General features: G+C 41.4%; 1 protein-coding gene across 2 annotated transcripts in view; it reads left to right on the top strand.

Annotated features, from left to right (window-relative positions):
* The window catches only part of aldh1a3 (aldehyde dehydrogenase 1 family, member A3), a 42,079-nt gene that overhangs the window by 17,989 nt on the left and 9,557 nt on the right, over positions 1-14,533 (top strand). For both annotated transcript variants that reach the window (XM_046074681.1, XM_046074682.1), the window contains exons 9-10: positions 2,341-2,525; positions 9,996-10,160. In XM_046074681.1, the coding sequence (XP_045930637.1) occupies positions 2,341-2,525; positions 9,996-10,160 (350 nt within the window). The remainder of the gene's footprint in view (positions 1-2,340; positions 2,526-9,995; positions 10,161-14,533) is intronic.

The following is a 14,533-nucleotide window of genomic DNA, read 5'->3' as shown; positions in this document are numbered from 1 at the left end:
GACAGGTGAACAGACAGACAGACAGACAGAGACAGACAGACAGTGACAGACACATGAACAGACAGACAGGTGAACAGACAAACAGAGACAGACAGGTGAACAGACAGACAGAGACAGACGGGTGAACAGACAAACAGAGACAGACAGGTGAACAGACAGACAGGTGAACAGACACATGAACAGACAGACAGGTGAACAGACAAACAGAGACAGACAGGTGAACAGACAGACAGAGACAGACGGGTGAACAGACAAACAGAGACAGACAGGTGAACAGACAGACAGAGACAGACGGGTGAACAGACAAACAGAGACAGACAGGTGAACAGACAGTTCGCCAGTCCATCGCAGATTATTATTATTATTATTATTATTATTATTATAACACTAGCATGTCAACATATACACATAACACCACATAGCCCTTATGTCCAAACCAACTATATATTCCTTGATTTTGGGTGACCTGTTGGTCAGTAATAAATCACTGCCCAAATCTCAGAGATCTAACTGACAGCTATTTACCCAGTTGAAAAAAATGAGCCAATCAGAGATTTGAATGTGACATCATCTTCCTGTCAGAACAAGGAATAAAGCTGCAGAAATATTGGCCACAAGGCTGTCTTAAATCCTGGCTGCAGCCTTGGTTAAGTTACAATGATATGACTAATCAAGGTTTGTTATACAGTAGTTAAGACAACTAGGGCGGCAGCTAACGATGATTTTAGTATTCGAAGCTTCTATAGATTATTTCAACGATTCATCGATGCGTCATTTAAGAAGTACTTTTACTTGACTGATCGGTGACCAGGGGGTCGCACACACTACAGGAGCTGACAACACCTATGGCACCCGAACCTGGTTTCCAAACCACTTTTATCAAAAAAACACATGTGAAATGTGAAACGGGAAATGAGCGATCCTGCACACGAAACAGCTGTTGTTTGTTATTATAAAGATGGCGATTATAAAGACAAAGAATCTGGGTGAAAGGATGGATTAGCACACCCTGCAGGTAGCAGGGATTGTCTGAGCTACAGAGAGAGCTGCAGGGGAGTTATAAGGTGCAGCTCCCCGACATCCAGTTAACTCATGACTGTGAGGTCACAACTCACGGCCCAAAAAGGAGAACAACAAACGCACTTGGTCACATTATCAGCTGAGGTCTGCAGCTTACTTTGGCTTCAACTCAACAATCAATCATGATTTCAGTTAAATGCTAACGTTGCTGTTACTGTTACCTTGTCTGTGGTCCGCTGGCAGAACACCGGCTGCTTTCTGATAAGGCGCCGTCGTGCTGTTGCCGAGGCGACAAAAGTTTCGTTTTACGGTGGACGGACGGTAACATTACAGAGTTGTTGTTTTCTTTAGCTTGAAATAATACCATAATTAATAATAATACCATACTAGCATTTTATGAATCGATTTTATCGATTTAATTGTGAGTCGTTTCAGCCCTAAAGACAACTATACCCAACTACAGGTAGTGAATGTAGGAATGACAAAGAATAACAATGTATGCAAAATGTAAATTAGCCACCATGTTTGCGTCTTTTAATGTAATACCAGATAATGTGTCTCTCTGTTTCACTGCAAAGTGAAGTGAGTCACCAAATATACTGTGGCGATCATTGTACCTGGGCGGTCCACCCAAGTAAAGTCTGTCTGGGAAACACATTTTTATACTTAAAGGTAGCCTATTACAAATTGTGAGATTTGGGTCATCTTCACTCACAGTGAAGAACTTTAGCGCATGTGTGTGTGTGGCTGTGACAATAGTCTATTTCTGTGCCATTGAGTGCGTGACATGAACCATCATGCAGTATGTGTGTAAATTTGACTGCTGTTCTGTCGATTTATGCCACCTAGCAAAATGTGCGCGCAACCCACAATCTTGGTCTATCTCAATGCCCATAAATCTATGCAACCTTGCTGTCGGGCATGCTGTAGAGACTGTGGCTTTTATTGTGTCTTTTGACCTGTAAATTTTCTTTAAACAAAGGTAAATGAGCTAGCTCGTTGTGTGTACTTTCGACAAGGCAGAATAAATTGTCAGAACACCACCACTGAATCCTATATGACTTTGATCAGCCTCAATAAACGGTCATGGCCTATCAAGCAGGAGTTTGTCCGATCCCAGCCGCCGACTGATCGATCTGTGCATCTCTACACTGAACATCCCAGACTGATGAAACATAATGGAGTAGAGAAGGTGTCATTTTCTCCTGGGCAAAAAATAAATTAAATGTTAACGTGGTTCTTGTTTATTGCACTTGTCCATTTTGTTTCTGTATATGTGTGTGTGTGTGTGTGTGTGTGTGTGTGTGTGTGTGTCTACAGTGCAGCTGGCTGTGGAGGAAACCCAGAAGGGAGCTTTTTATAACCAGGGTCAGTGCTGCACGGCTGCATCTCGTGTATTTGTGGAGAAAAGTATTTATGAAGAGTTTGTGCGTCGCAGCATAGAAAACGCCAAGAGGATCGTCACAGGAGACCCGTTGGACCCCCAGACATCACACGGGCCACAGGTAAGAACACCCAGTTAAGGTCATATTATTTTGAAGTACCGTATTAGAAAAGGTTTTCGAAAATTTCACGAAAACATTTTTAGCAACTGCCAATAAACCTCAGAGTTGGCAAACAACTGGTTTTGCTTTCACTCTGCTTCTTCTACTCTGTTTATTATAGCCATCCGTAATGTAGCCTATACAAACCAACATTTGATAAAAGTACGCTGTAGCCCAGTTTGTTTGTTGAAAACCAGATGATGGAAACACACCTAATTTGTAGGGCTGACCCGAATGTCATTTTTTGAGCTTCAACGCTTCAATACTAATTAAGAGCGAATAATCGAAGACCCCCCGCGGTGGCGCTCAGCGGTCCCGTCATGGTGATTCTTTACACATGTGTTTTTTCACGAGCTACAGCTATGTATTTAATGGATAGAAGTAGAACAGCAGAAGAAGGATAAATGCCCGCTAAGTTGCTGAGACTTCAGAGTGAGAGAGTCTGATCCGAGCAGGTCCAGAGCAGTCCAGGCGGAGAGCGCACAGGATGAGCGGTGTTTCCGGTAGCGGAACTAAATCTAACACGTTATTATGCAAAATTCACTTTTAATTTTAATTATAGCGACAAAATGCTCTTCTTCTACAATCGGCCTAATACAATTAAATGAAATAAACAATTGAAATATATCAGTCTGTGTGTAATGAATGAAAATAATATCCAAGTTTCACTTTTTGAATGGAATTACTGAAATAAATCAACTTTTTGATGATATTCTAATTATATGACCAGCACCTGTATAATTAGGCTTATTTAAATGCGTTCATTGTGTTGCTGTTTGTTTCCAGCCTACAGTTTGCTACTGATTCATTGTAAAATATAGGAAATTAAGCAATTGTAAAATTAAACACCATAACTTCCACACTACTGCTGTCATCACTCAGTTTAAAGTGCTCCCACACAGCTGAGGGCTTCATTTGTTTTCCCTTTGATGTGAACTGGAACGTTACGTTCACTGCTGTCGGCGGAGGTCAGGGGCGCGGAAAAAACCTCAATAATCGAATATCATAATTGAAAACCGAATGTGTACCCAACGGTCGAATATTCGAATATTCGTGTCCAGCCTTACTAATTTGCATTTAATTAGAGCCCGAGCATGAAACATGCAAGGATGCTATTGAAATTGTAAGGATTTTTTGTTTCTTCTGCAAAGTTATCGCATTTTTGGCAGCCTTAAAATTCTCAAAAACTCACCAAACTTTGCAGGTAATTCTAGGGTGGCAAAAATTTACCTGCCATATGGTGTTTGTGCATGGGCGTGGCAAAATGGCTCGCTAGCGCCACCAACAGAGCATCCCCTGGGCCGCATGTTACCAAATTGTACAACATTTTTGTGGCAGATGTATCATGTCTACACATACTTTCACATACTTTTCATATACTATTCACATACTTTAACAAACTGAACAACCATTTTCTGACCTAGTGATTGATTTGAATGAAACTTTCAGAGTATATTTCCAGCACTCGTGGACATATTCTGTAAGTTGTGTGATGACCAACAGTTGCGGATTTTTGTCTATTTATGTCCTGAGCCACGCCCCTATACAAGTTTATTGGTCAATATATTGAAAACAAAAGGAGCTATCTACAAGCTTTGATGATGATCAGATGATGATCTGAGAAACATTGATGGCAATCGGAGCTACAGTGTAGGTTTTGTTTTTCAAAAAATCTAAAATGGTACAGGTTTTTTGTAGATGGATCTTAATGAACCCTGGGGGTATTTTGTGGAGCACATTGAGCTGGACTTCTGTGAGAAATTTCAATTTAGTCGGACTTGTGTGAAGTAGGTGGCCTTTCAAAACCTGTAGTTTTTGTGCCTCAATTACAGGTATAATATTTATGTGGAAGCACAAGAACGTGTGTTTGAGTTACTGTGCCAAGTTTCATGTTTCTAGCTCATTCCAGCTCACGGCAAATGGAGAAAAGCAGACTGCCAACACAAAAACAATAGCTACTAGAATGGGTATTTACTAAAGTAAATACGTGTGAGAGCTGTCAGCTGTTAGCTGTGACTGCTACTACTGCTGCTCCATCAGCAATTTAAAGGCCCTTACACGTGAAGCGTGACAGGTAGTGTTGCTCTGAAGTGTCACGCACTTTGGACGCTGCACAATGATGTCCCAGTACATCATTTTGAGAAAATTTATTTTAATCGCGTAATGGAAGTCTCTCATTTTGGCATGTAGATGTGTTGGGAGCGGGGCCATTATCAATCAAATAAAGTTTGGTACAGATGTGAGCATGTACACTTAAGTTGTAACAACTTACTGTTTCGTGGCAAATCATTGAAATTCCATGCACTGCACTGAGATACACTGGTTCAATGCTGATTTGAACTTTTTCTATGTGCTCTTGTTTTCATGGACATGAAATGCCTCTAAAGCACCAACAGATGGCGCTCAATGACCAAACATTCCTGGCACACCAGTGTCAGGAACGTGACAATTCAGAGCAACACTACCTGTGACGCTTCACGTGCGAGGGCCTGTTAACGCTGATTTATTTGAGGTCCAGTCCACTGTTGTCGAATAAAATATAGAGCTATCAACTATTTTAGGGAAACATTGATATCCAGGTAAACATTGATTGCATTTAGAAAGACTAAGATACAAATTTAAAAACACCACAGCAAGTCAGTGGGAACTAAATGCATGTTATGCTTCAAAGCACCAATAGAGGGCAATCTATGTCCACAAATGCGTGGCAGAGCACTGTTTTGATTGTGCTTACATTTTCTGTGACGTTGTAGTCCAGTGATGCAAAATAAGGTGAAGACATAGAAAACGACTAATCTTACAAAAAACTTATTCTATGTACACAATTTCTTCATTTAGAAAGAGTAACAACAACTGAACTGCACAAAGGTGTTGAAAGCATTTATTACTGCTGCCGGAGGTGGGATTCGAACCTGGGTCTGAATGAAAAGGGATGCTTGGGAAATCAGCACTCTAATCAAGCGAGCCATAGAGAGACACATGAATGATGAAGCCACAATTTGATCATTTTTTGATGGTAAAGTGCATTTGCTTAAAAAAAGCTTTTCAGCTACCATACAGGTGTTTAAAGTTGAAACCAATTATCACTGCTGCCAGTTGCGGGATTCAAACTCACGACTGGAATAAGAGGTGTTGCTTCATGGCCTCCAGTCTAACTGCATTTTGGTGCCTTTTTTGTGCTTATGGAGATAAATATACAGGACTGGCAATCCTCCTATCCCCACTCTAATGTGACCACATGATATGCTCTAAAGTATGCTAAAAGCTGTAAAACCCTTCACTTTGGAGGGCATAGCTCCCAAACTAAACATTTACAACTTTTCTGCAACCTACAGCTCAAATGGAGTCTGTAGCACACAAACATATAAGGGTTCTACCGCTTTGCGGTTTGAACCCTAATAATAATAACTAAAAAAGACAAACATAGAAGGGTTCTACCGCTTCGCGGTTTGAACCCTAATAATAATAACTAAAAAAGACAAACATAGAAGGGTTCTACCGCTTCGCGGTTTGAACCCTAATAATAATAACTAAAAGAGACAAACATAGAAGGGTTCTACCGCTTCGCGGTTTGAACCCTAATAGTAATAATTATTAAAACAGACAAACATAGAAGGGTTCAAGGACATTCTTTTTTTCATTTTTATAAACATCATTGAAATCCAGAATGCACCGGTATAAGCAACACATTGAAAAAAAACAAGGTAAGCTAATGATATATGTGTATATTCCAAGCAGCAAACTTCCGGTCTCCGGGTGAAGCTTTCCCGGAAGATCGAAAACCTGCAGTTCATCGAGTGGCCACTTGAGGCTGGCTCCAAAAGGGAGTCAATCCCCATTGACCCCCATGTTAAAATGGCCAACTTTACAGCAGAATAAAACATGCTTACAGCCTGGTACAAAAGATGGTTTTAGTGTAAATTGCTAATTTGCCCTTAATGATAACACTGTGAGGGGGGTGAATTTTTTTGTAACTCACTTATTTAAATTATATTAAGCCTTAAAGTTCTGCATTATTAGGGGCGTGGCCGCTTTGAGTGACAGGCGTGTATGTCGTTTCCACGTCAGTCCACACCAACAGATACAGACTTCCACAACAATAACAAGGCTTCCAGGTCTCTGCAGCTCTCTGGCACCAGGTGGGACATCTGATCCACAGTTGACTCTAGGAGGAAAATGTGTAATAAATGCTTCAGGTGATGAAAAATATAAAGTAAACAATACAGATGAGTCTTTAATAAATAGAATATTGTGGTGAAGTTAATTTTCTAACGTAATTCTTTTCAAAAAGTGAAGCATTTCAAACCGTTTTTGTTTTCATCTTGATTACAGTTTACAGCTCTTGGAAATAAAAACTTCAGTATCTCATAATGTATAAACATTTTAGAATAGCCTAAATACATTTGGAGCGGCTGTGGCTCAGGAGATAGAGCAGGTTGCCTGTTAATCAGAAGGTTGGAGGTTTAATCCCCAGCACCTCCAGGTTGCATGTTAAAGTGCAAGATGCTGAATTGCCCCTGGCAGCTGTTCCGCCAGTGTGTGAAAGTTAGTTTCTGTTTCAGTGCTCAGTGTGTGGATGTAGTGTAAAAGCGCTTTGAGTGGTAAAAAAGGCACTATACAGAGCATTTACATTTCTGTATTATACAGAAATGTCAAATGGAGAAGAGCTCTCTAATCAGCTAATTACCTCAAAACACCTACAAAGGTTTCTGAAGCCTGTAATCTCCTAGTCTGGTTCTGGTGCTCACAATGAACTTTTCCTCCTTCCTTTTTTTGAGATGCTCTTCTAAAAGATGCCTCAGTGTTTTAATGTTGACAGCACTATTATGTCACGTGGGAGAAATGGAACAAGGGAGACGGTCTTTAAATGTTTTTGTGTTGTGACAATTTTATATCAGCTGTCAAATGTCCAGTAGCCAAGTTGTATTAGTAACATTACTTACAGTTTAAGCTTTGAGTAGCAGACGTGGAGGCATCAGATCCTCAACTAAAATCTTGTGATAAATACCTAAAGCTAGAATGTAAGAAAACACTTATGGGGTCAGCTAAATTACTCTAAGCTAGACCTGTCTTACTTTTCCCTGTTACATCAACAAAGCCCCAAAGAAATAGTCTCAACAAATATAATCAGGTGATGACCAAATAAACGTAATTAACGTTATATAAAAGAGTTCATTGATTTGCTTCAAATTGTTCGTTTGAGGTGCAAAATAACATTTCCACATTTATATATTAAAAAGCATTTAAAACCTTGTTAAGTATAATGTCAATAACAGATATGTGAGTTATATTAATATTTTCCAGTGTCTTACCTTGACTGTGAGCTGGTAACGACCATAAACTGGTAACAAAACGTCCCCAGGTTCCAACCTCCACCGTACAGCACCGGGAGTTTAGAAGCTACCTCTGCTAACACAGAGTAGCATATAGCAATATAGCATTAGCTCCTTAGCATGAGCTAAGTCGGTCATGTCGAGCTAGGCAGGAGTGGTTTCAGCAACACGTCACCACAGCTCCACCCACGACCCGCCTCTTTGCCCATTTATGGTTATCCGGGAGTGACGGGCGGCGACGTGGTGCCAAGATGGCGACGACCAGCTCCGCCCAATTCAGGCTTCAAAACTGCTCTTCAGAAACCAACGGGTGACATCACGGATACTAAGTCCATTTTTATATACAGTCTATGGTATATTCATATATGTATGTGTGTATATATGTATATACACACATACATGTATATATAAAAAAAATCCCCCTCTCACCCCTTGCAGGGTGGTATGTGTCATCCTCAAGCCTCTACCAGAGAGGCGTGGGAGTTTGAGGTATCTTAGCTGTTCCTAGGACTGCACTCTTCTGGACAGAGACCTCTGATGTTTTACCAGGAATCTGCTGTAGCCACTCTCCCAGTTTGGGGGTCACAGCCCCCAGTGCTCCGATTACCACTGGCACCACTGTTGCTCTTACTTTCCACATCTTTTCTAGCTCCTCTTTCAGCTCTTGGTATTTCTCAAGCTTCTCGTGTTCCTTCTTCTTGATGTTGCTGTGGGACTTCAGTCTGGATCTTGAAGTCCCACAGGATCTTAGCTCGGTCATTCTCAACTACCTTAGGAGGTGTCTTCCATTTTGACCTTGGGACTTCCAGCCCATACTCATGGCAGATGTTCCTGTACACTACAGCTACCTGGTTGTGGCGTTCCATGTACACACTTCCTGCCTGCATCTTACACCCTGTCCTCACCCTCGGGTTTCTGCTGCCTGAGGTTTTCACTAAGCCCTTCAACTTTGGGGGCCATCTTCCTGATGTACTCCTGGATCTTTGTCATTTCATCCTGGACAGTGGTCTTGACACTCACTAGCCCTCGGCCTCCCTCGCTACGCTTGTTGTACAGTCTCAGGGTGCTGGATTTGGGGTGAAACCCTCCATGCATTGTGAGGAGCTTCCTTGTCTTGTGATGTCAGTGGCCTCTATCTCCTCCTTTGGTCAGTTTATTATACCAGCGGGGTATCTGATGACTGGCAGGGTGTATGTGTTGATGTGTGTATATATATATATATATGTATGTGTATGTGTGTGTGTGTGTGTGTGTGTGTGTGTGTGTGTGTGTGTGTGTGTGTATATATAATCGTATAGACACAAAAGTGAGAACCCCTCACATTTTTGTAATACTTGATTATATCTTTTCATGTGACAACACAAGAAATGACACTTTGCTGCAATATAAAGCAGTGAGTGTACAGCTTGTATAACAGTGTAAATTTGCTGTTCCCTCAAAACATCACACAGCCATTAATGTCTAAACTTCTGCCATCAAAAGTGAGTGAGATTCAGGTGATAATTCTCTGAAGATCACCGCGAGTGATGCCTTTCACATTATCACATTGTCATTTGAAACATTGTTATTATAACAATATTGTTTATAACCGCTTGAAGTCTCAAATTGAAACTTACATTTCATTGTGTAACCAAGTGTTGTAAATTGAAATAAAATGAACTTGACCTGCATGTCTTTAATTGCTGTAGGCCATCATTACTCTAGGGACAGTTTAGGTCACTTAAAGAATAGTTCAACTTTTTGTGAAATACACTTATTCACTTTATTTCTGAGAGGGAGATGAGAAGATGGATATTTGATGTATGTGTGTTATATACAGATCTGGAGTCAAAACATGGTTAGCTTAGCTTAGTAAAAAGACTGGAAGCAGGGGTTAACGCCTTACGTGTTCAAAAATACACCTGCCTACAATTCAAAAACTCACTGATTAGCATGTTGTTCACCCTGTACACATTTAAGCTGAGACTGATATTAATTAATTACTGTTTCATTTGTCAGCAGACAAGTGAATTTCAAATTCCCCAAAATTTGGTTTCATTCCAGTGTTATTAAATTGTCTCCTTCCCTTGTCTCCTTGTCTGCCTGATGCTGGCTCCAGATCGACCGAAAGCAGTTTGACAAGATTATGGATCTGATAGAGAGTGGGAAGAAGGAGGGAGCCAGGCTGGAGTATGGAGGAGCAGCTGTGGGCGAGAAGAGCCTCTTCATTGAACCCACCATTTTCTCAGAGGTCAAGGACCACATGCGCATCGCCAAGGAAGAGGTTACAACTTGTTTCAGTTCATAACAAATGAGCCTGACACAGACAGGGAGGGAGAAAGTAAAGCCTGACACCCTGTGGAACAGTGCTGTAGATACACCACAGACAGCAGAGAGGTTGGCTGCACAACAAGCACGGGTGATAAAGTAAAACATGGACAGCACACTTTTAGTTCTGTAGAAGCCTGTTTATAAACAACATGAGTCATCAAATTATGGAAACGTATCATTTTAAAGGGGTAATATGTTGTGTGATTTTAAGATAGCATTGTATCATTTCTTGCTGGCTAAAATCAACACTTTGACATAATACTGGTGGTTCACAGGATACTAATATGGGTCGCGTTAGCTGGTGAAGTAATGTGGAAACGAAATAACTATAGTATTTTGTCATGGGATAACATTAGCAACTGCTCGACATTAGCCGGCGAGCTAATCTTATCCAACAGAAGGCAACTAAAGCGCATCACAATGTGTTTCTCATGCTTTGCAGTAATGTTACTTTACCTGTCCAATAGGATAGCCAACTCCGTGTGGGTTTTGTCGGTTCCAAAACAAAGCAGAGATCTCTCCCTGACTCAAGCATTTCAGATGTGCTTTCAGCCCAAGGCGATCTCATTTGGCCTGAGGGGCTTCAGCACACACAACTTTGATGTTGTTTTTATTCTTACGATTATGTTGGATTTTGTGTTGGAGTCTGTGTTGTGCTGTGGCCTGGTTGTTTTATGGTGTTAGAGGACTGCATTTTGGTAGCTGGGGTGATGTCGCTGTAGTCAGAGAGACTCGGGAGTGCGCATGTAGCTACATCCCAACCTGATTCACATAACAAGCAGAATAGTGGTTGATCCAAGCAACAGAGAAAACAGGCGTGTGTTTCATTTCTAAGTAAGGTTAGAGCCCATTGACAAAAAGTAAGTTAAAAAGTGATTTCAATGAAAAGCTATATATATAGTCCCTATAACACTGACTCCTGAATTTTTATCTGTTTTTTTCCCCCTGGCAGAACGGGGCTTTCATAGTTTGGATGTAAAAATATTTATCTGTACATTGCTTCAATCACATGGTCTTGACAGTAAAAAGGATAAAGCCCCAATCCTACCCCTAACCCTAAAAAAACCAATACAATATAACCAGAGTCATTAGATGACCATCCATCATCAACCACTTATCCTGCGTACAGGGTCCCGGGGGGCTGGAGCCAATCCCAGCTGACATCGGGCGAAAGGCGGGGTACACCCTGGACAGGTCACCAGTCCATCGCATGGGCCACACATAGACAAACAACCACTAACACTCACTCCTAAGGACAATTTAGAGACACCATTTAACCTAGCCTGCATGTCTTTGGATGGGGGGAGGAAGCCGGAGCACCCGGAGAGAACCCACGCAGACACGGGGAGAACATGCAAACTCCACACAGAAAGGCCGGGGCAACCGGGGTTTGAACCCACGACCTTCTTGCTAATTAGATGACCATAAATCCCAAATATAAAATGTACAAAAAGAACAATTGCTCTTGTCATTGTATGATAATGATAAGCAACTTTATTGGCCACACACACGTTATACACAGTACAATGCATGCAGAATTTGTTCTCTGCATTTAACCCATCCTAATTAGGAGCAATGGTTTTATGAAACATTTCCAGTGAAATAACGCATGTTAGAAGAGGAGTCACTCAAATATTTGCAGCACCAGCCCCAGCCAATTGTCTCAAGTTTTTAATAGCAGTTAAATTTCACCTATAGTTCATAATTAACCCGAACAAATAGAAAGTATAACAATAGGTAAATCTGATAAAAGAATATTTATTAGACTATTTATTAGTTTCAAAAATACAAATGTATCAAACTAAAAAGAAATTTGGCCCCAAACGAGTCCAATGAACAGCAGTGCTGCACACATAGGCCTACTGTAGGATGGCAGAACCTACGCATATATGCCAAGCTGTGTGTCTGAGTAGGCTGCACATTTCAGCTTATGAATGGTGTTTTGTGTTATAATTGTTTGTTGCACATTTTAATGCCTTGATGACAGCAGGGGTAGGGGGCTCCCACTTAAAGTACTGTGCCTCAAGGCCAGCAATTTTCACCATCATGATGGATAATAGCTTTCCGTCCAGAGCCAAAATATAGAAAAATATCTCTAGTCCTTTCCTTAGTTTCAGGTAGCCAAAGCTAAGCCCAGTGGTGTACAGTAACAAAGTAGTACTGTACTTAAGTACACAAGGTATGTACTGAACTTGAGTATTTTCTTTTCATGCCACTTTCTACTATTTCACCACATCTCAAAGGAAAATATTGTACTTTTTACTTTATCTGACTGCTTCAGTTACTAGTTACTTTAAAAATAAGCTTTTTACACACAAAATGTATGAAGAGTTTAAAAAAATAGGATGTTTTTAAAATTACTTAACAGTTTATAGAAGTCCAGCTAGTAGAACTACATCAGATAAGCTAATTGATAGAAATTTAATTGGCAACTGTTTTGGTATTAGTCATTTTTCATGTAAAAACATTTCATGGTTCCAGCTTTAATTAGGGCTGTCCCTGACTAAGGATTTACATATTCGAATCAGAATTGTCAAGTCCTGCCTATAGTCGACCGATCGAATCATGTGTTTTTGTGCGTGGTGATTGCGAGCTGGGGGGAAAATAACACACGGTAGCTCCGCTTTAATCTTGAGATGCTGCAGAGCTGCAGTCTCTGTTCATTCAACTTAAGCCTAGTTCACACTACAAAATTTTTAGCCCGAAGTTGACTAATGCAGCGGATTTGTCATCCTGGAGGTTCATGGCACCACAAAGAAGACTGATCTGCACAGGCCTTAACACTGTAAATTTCCAGCTAAACTGAGGCTTTTTGAAGACCCTTTTCTCTCTCTCTCTCTCTCGCCTGCCATTCACCGGTCTTGTGCAGAGTTTTGCGTGCATGCCGTGCTGCCGACAGCTGCATGCACGTCGCCAAGCCCGCATTAATGCACTGGCTCACTGGGGCTGAAACCCCAGGGTCTATAAAGACAAGGGACCTATCATAAGCCAATAAAAATATCACATTGTTTTGTAATTTGTCGAATTTTCTGTCAATCACTTCATATTCATGTTTTTGGCTGCTGATTGATCCAATTTACAGGTGACCCACGTGGGAAGCATGATATGACAGCCTGAATGTAGAGAAACAGTTGTACCATGCGTCGTCTACTCTAGTAGTCTATTCAAATATATGCTAGTCACAGAAGCTAGCGGCTAGCTAAATCAAAATGTCGGGAAAGAAAAAGTTTGAGAGTGGTGCTCATAAGCGAAAAATATTGCGACAGAAAGAAAACAGTAAGAAGGAATTGTTAAAAAAGATTCCAAAGGATTTTTTAAACCTGCAAATGAAGGCGAGTCAAGCTCATTAAGCGGAGCACCGATGAGAGGACAAGCAAACAGGCGGGGGACTGTTACCTGGAGCCGCTGCAGAGGACGAGGACTGGTTGCATGGAGCAGAACCAACCGGGGACGGACAGACCGGAGGACTGTTACCTCACTTACCTGGAAAAGAGGAGGACCAGGTGCGGGAAGAGCCAGCTGAAGGGGAGCATACAAGTGGAGGAAACAAGCAGGCTGCAGGAGCACAGTCAAACCAGGCAGTAGGCCGAGACCCCTATAGCACTGACCCAGGACTGTGGGGCAGTAACGATATGGACGAACAGGTGCGTGTTTACTGGGCAAAAATGGGACCGGATTTGTGCCAGAATAGAGAGGCTGACCTCTCTGCCTCAGAACGACAATACAAGCATCAGAGAAGATTCTTCTCCAGAACACATTTCAAGCGCAAGCTTGGTAACGGGGAGTATCTATTCAGAGAGTGGCTATGTTATTCACCATCGCAAGGTAGTGAGTTTTTTTGCTTTGCATGCAAAATATTTGGCAAGAGCAAAGACAAGTCACCATTTGGCAGCTTGGGTTACTCTAATTGGAAGCATTCTTTTAGAGGTGATAGCCACAGGTTTGGAGACAGCAACAATGGGAACTATTTGGGTAGCATGGAGCTGATCAGTCAGTTTGATCCTTTTTTTAAAGCCCATATTGATAAATATGGAACGCAGGCAGAGGAAACCCATCCTACCTCTAACTGACTGCGTGTGAGGAGTTCATACAGCTGATGGGACAGAAGATGCTGGATGAAGTCATCAGCAGGGTGAAACTTGCAAAGTATTTCTCTGTCAGTGTGGACTCTGCTCCAGATATCACACATGTGGATCTCCTGACTTTCATCCTGCGGTACGTATGGCCAGAAGGCTTTATAGAGGAGCATTTTGTTAGATTCCTCCGCATTACAAGCCACACCGGAGAAGCGCTGTTCAATTCAGTTATTAGTGTTTTAGCAGAGTT

Source organism: Micropterus dolomieu, linkage group LG17, assembly GCF_021292245.1.
Source record: "Micropterus dolomieu isolate WLL.071019.BEF.003 ecotype Adirondacks linkage group LG17, ASM2129224v1, whole genome shotgun sequence".
NCBI lineage: Eukaryota > Metazoa > Chordata > Actinopteri > Centrarchiformes > Centrarchidae > Micropterus > Micropterus dolomieu.
The sequence above is the reverse complement of the archived record's forward strand: the minus strand, read 5'-3'. Positions and strand labels throughout refer to the sequence as shown.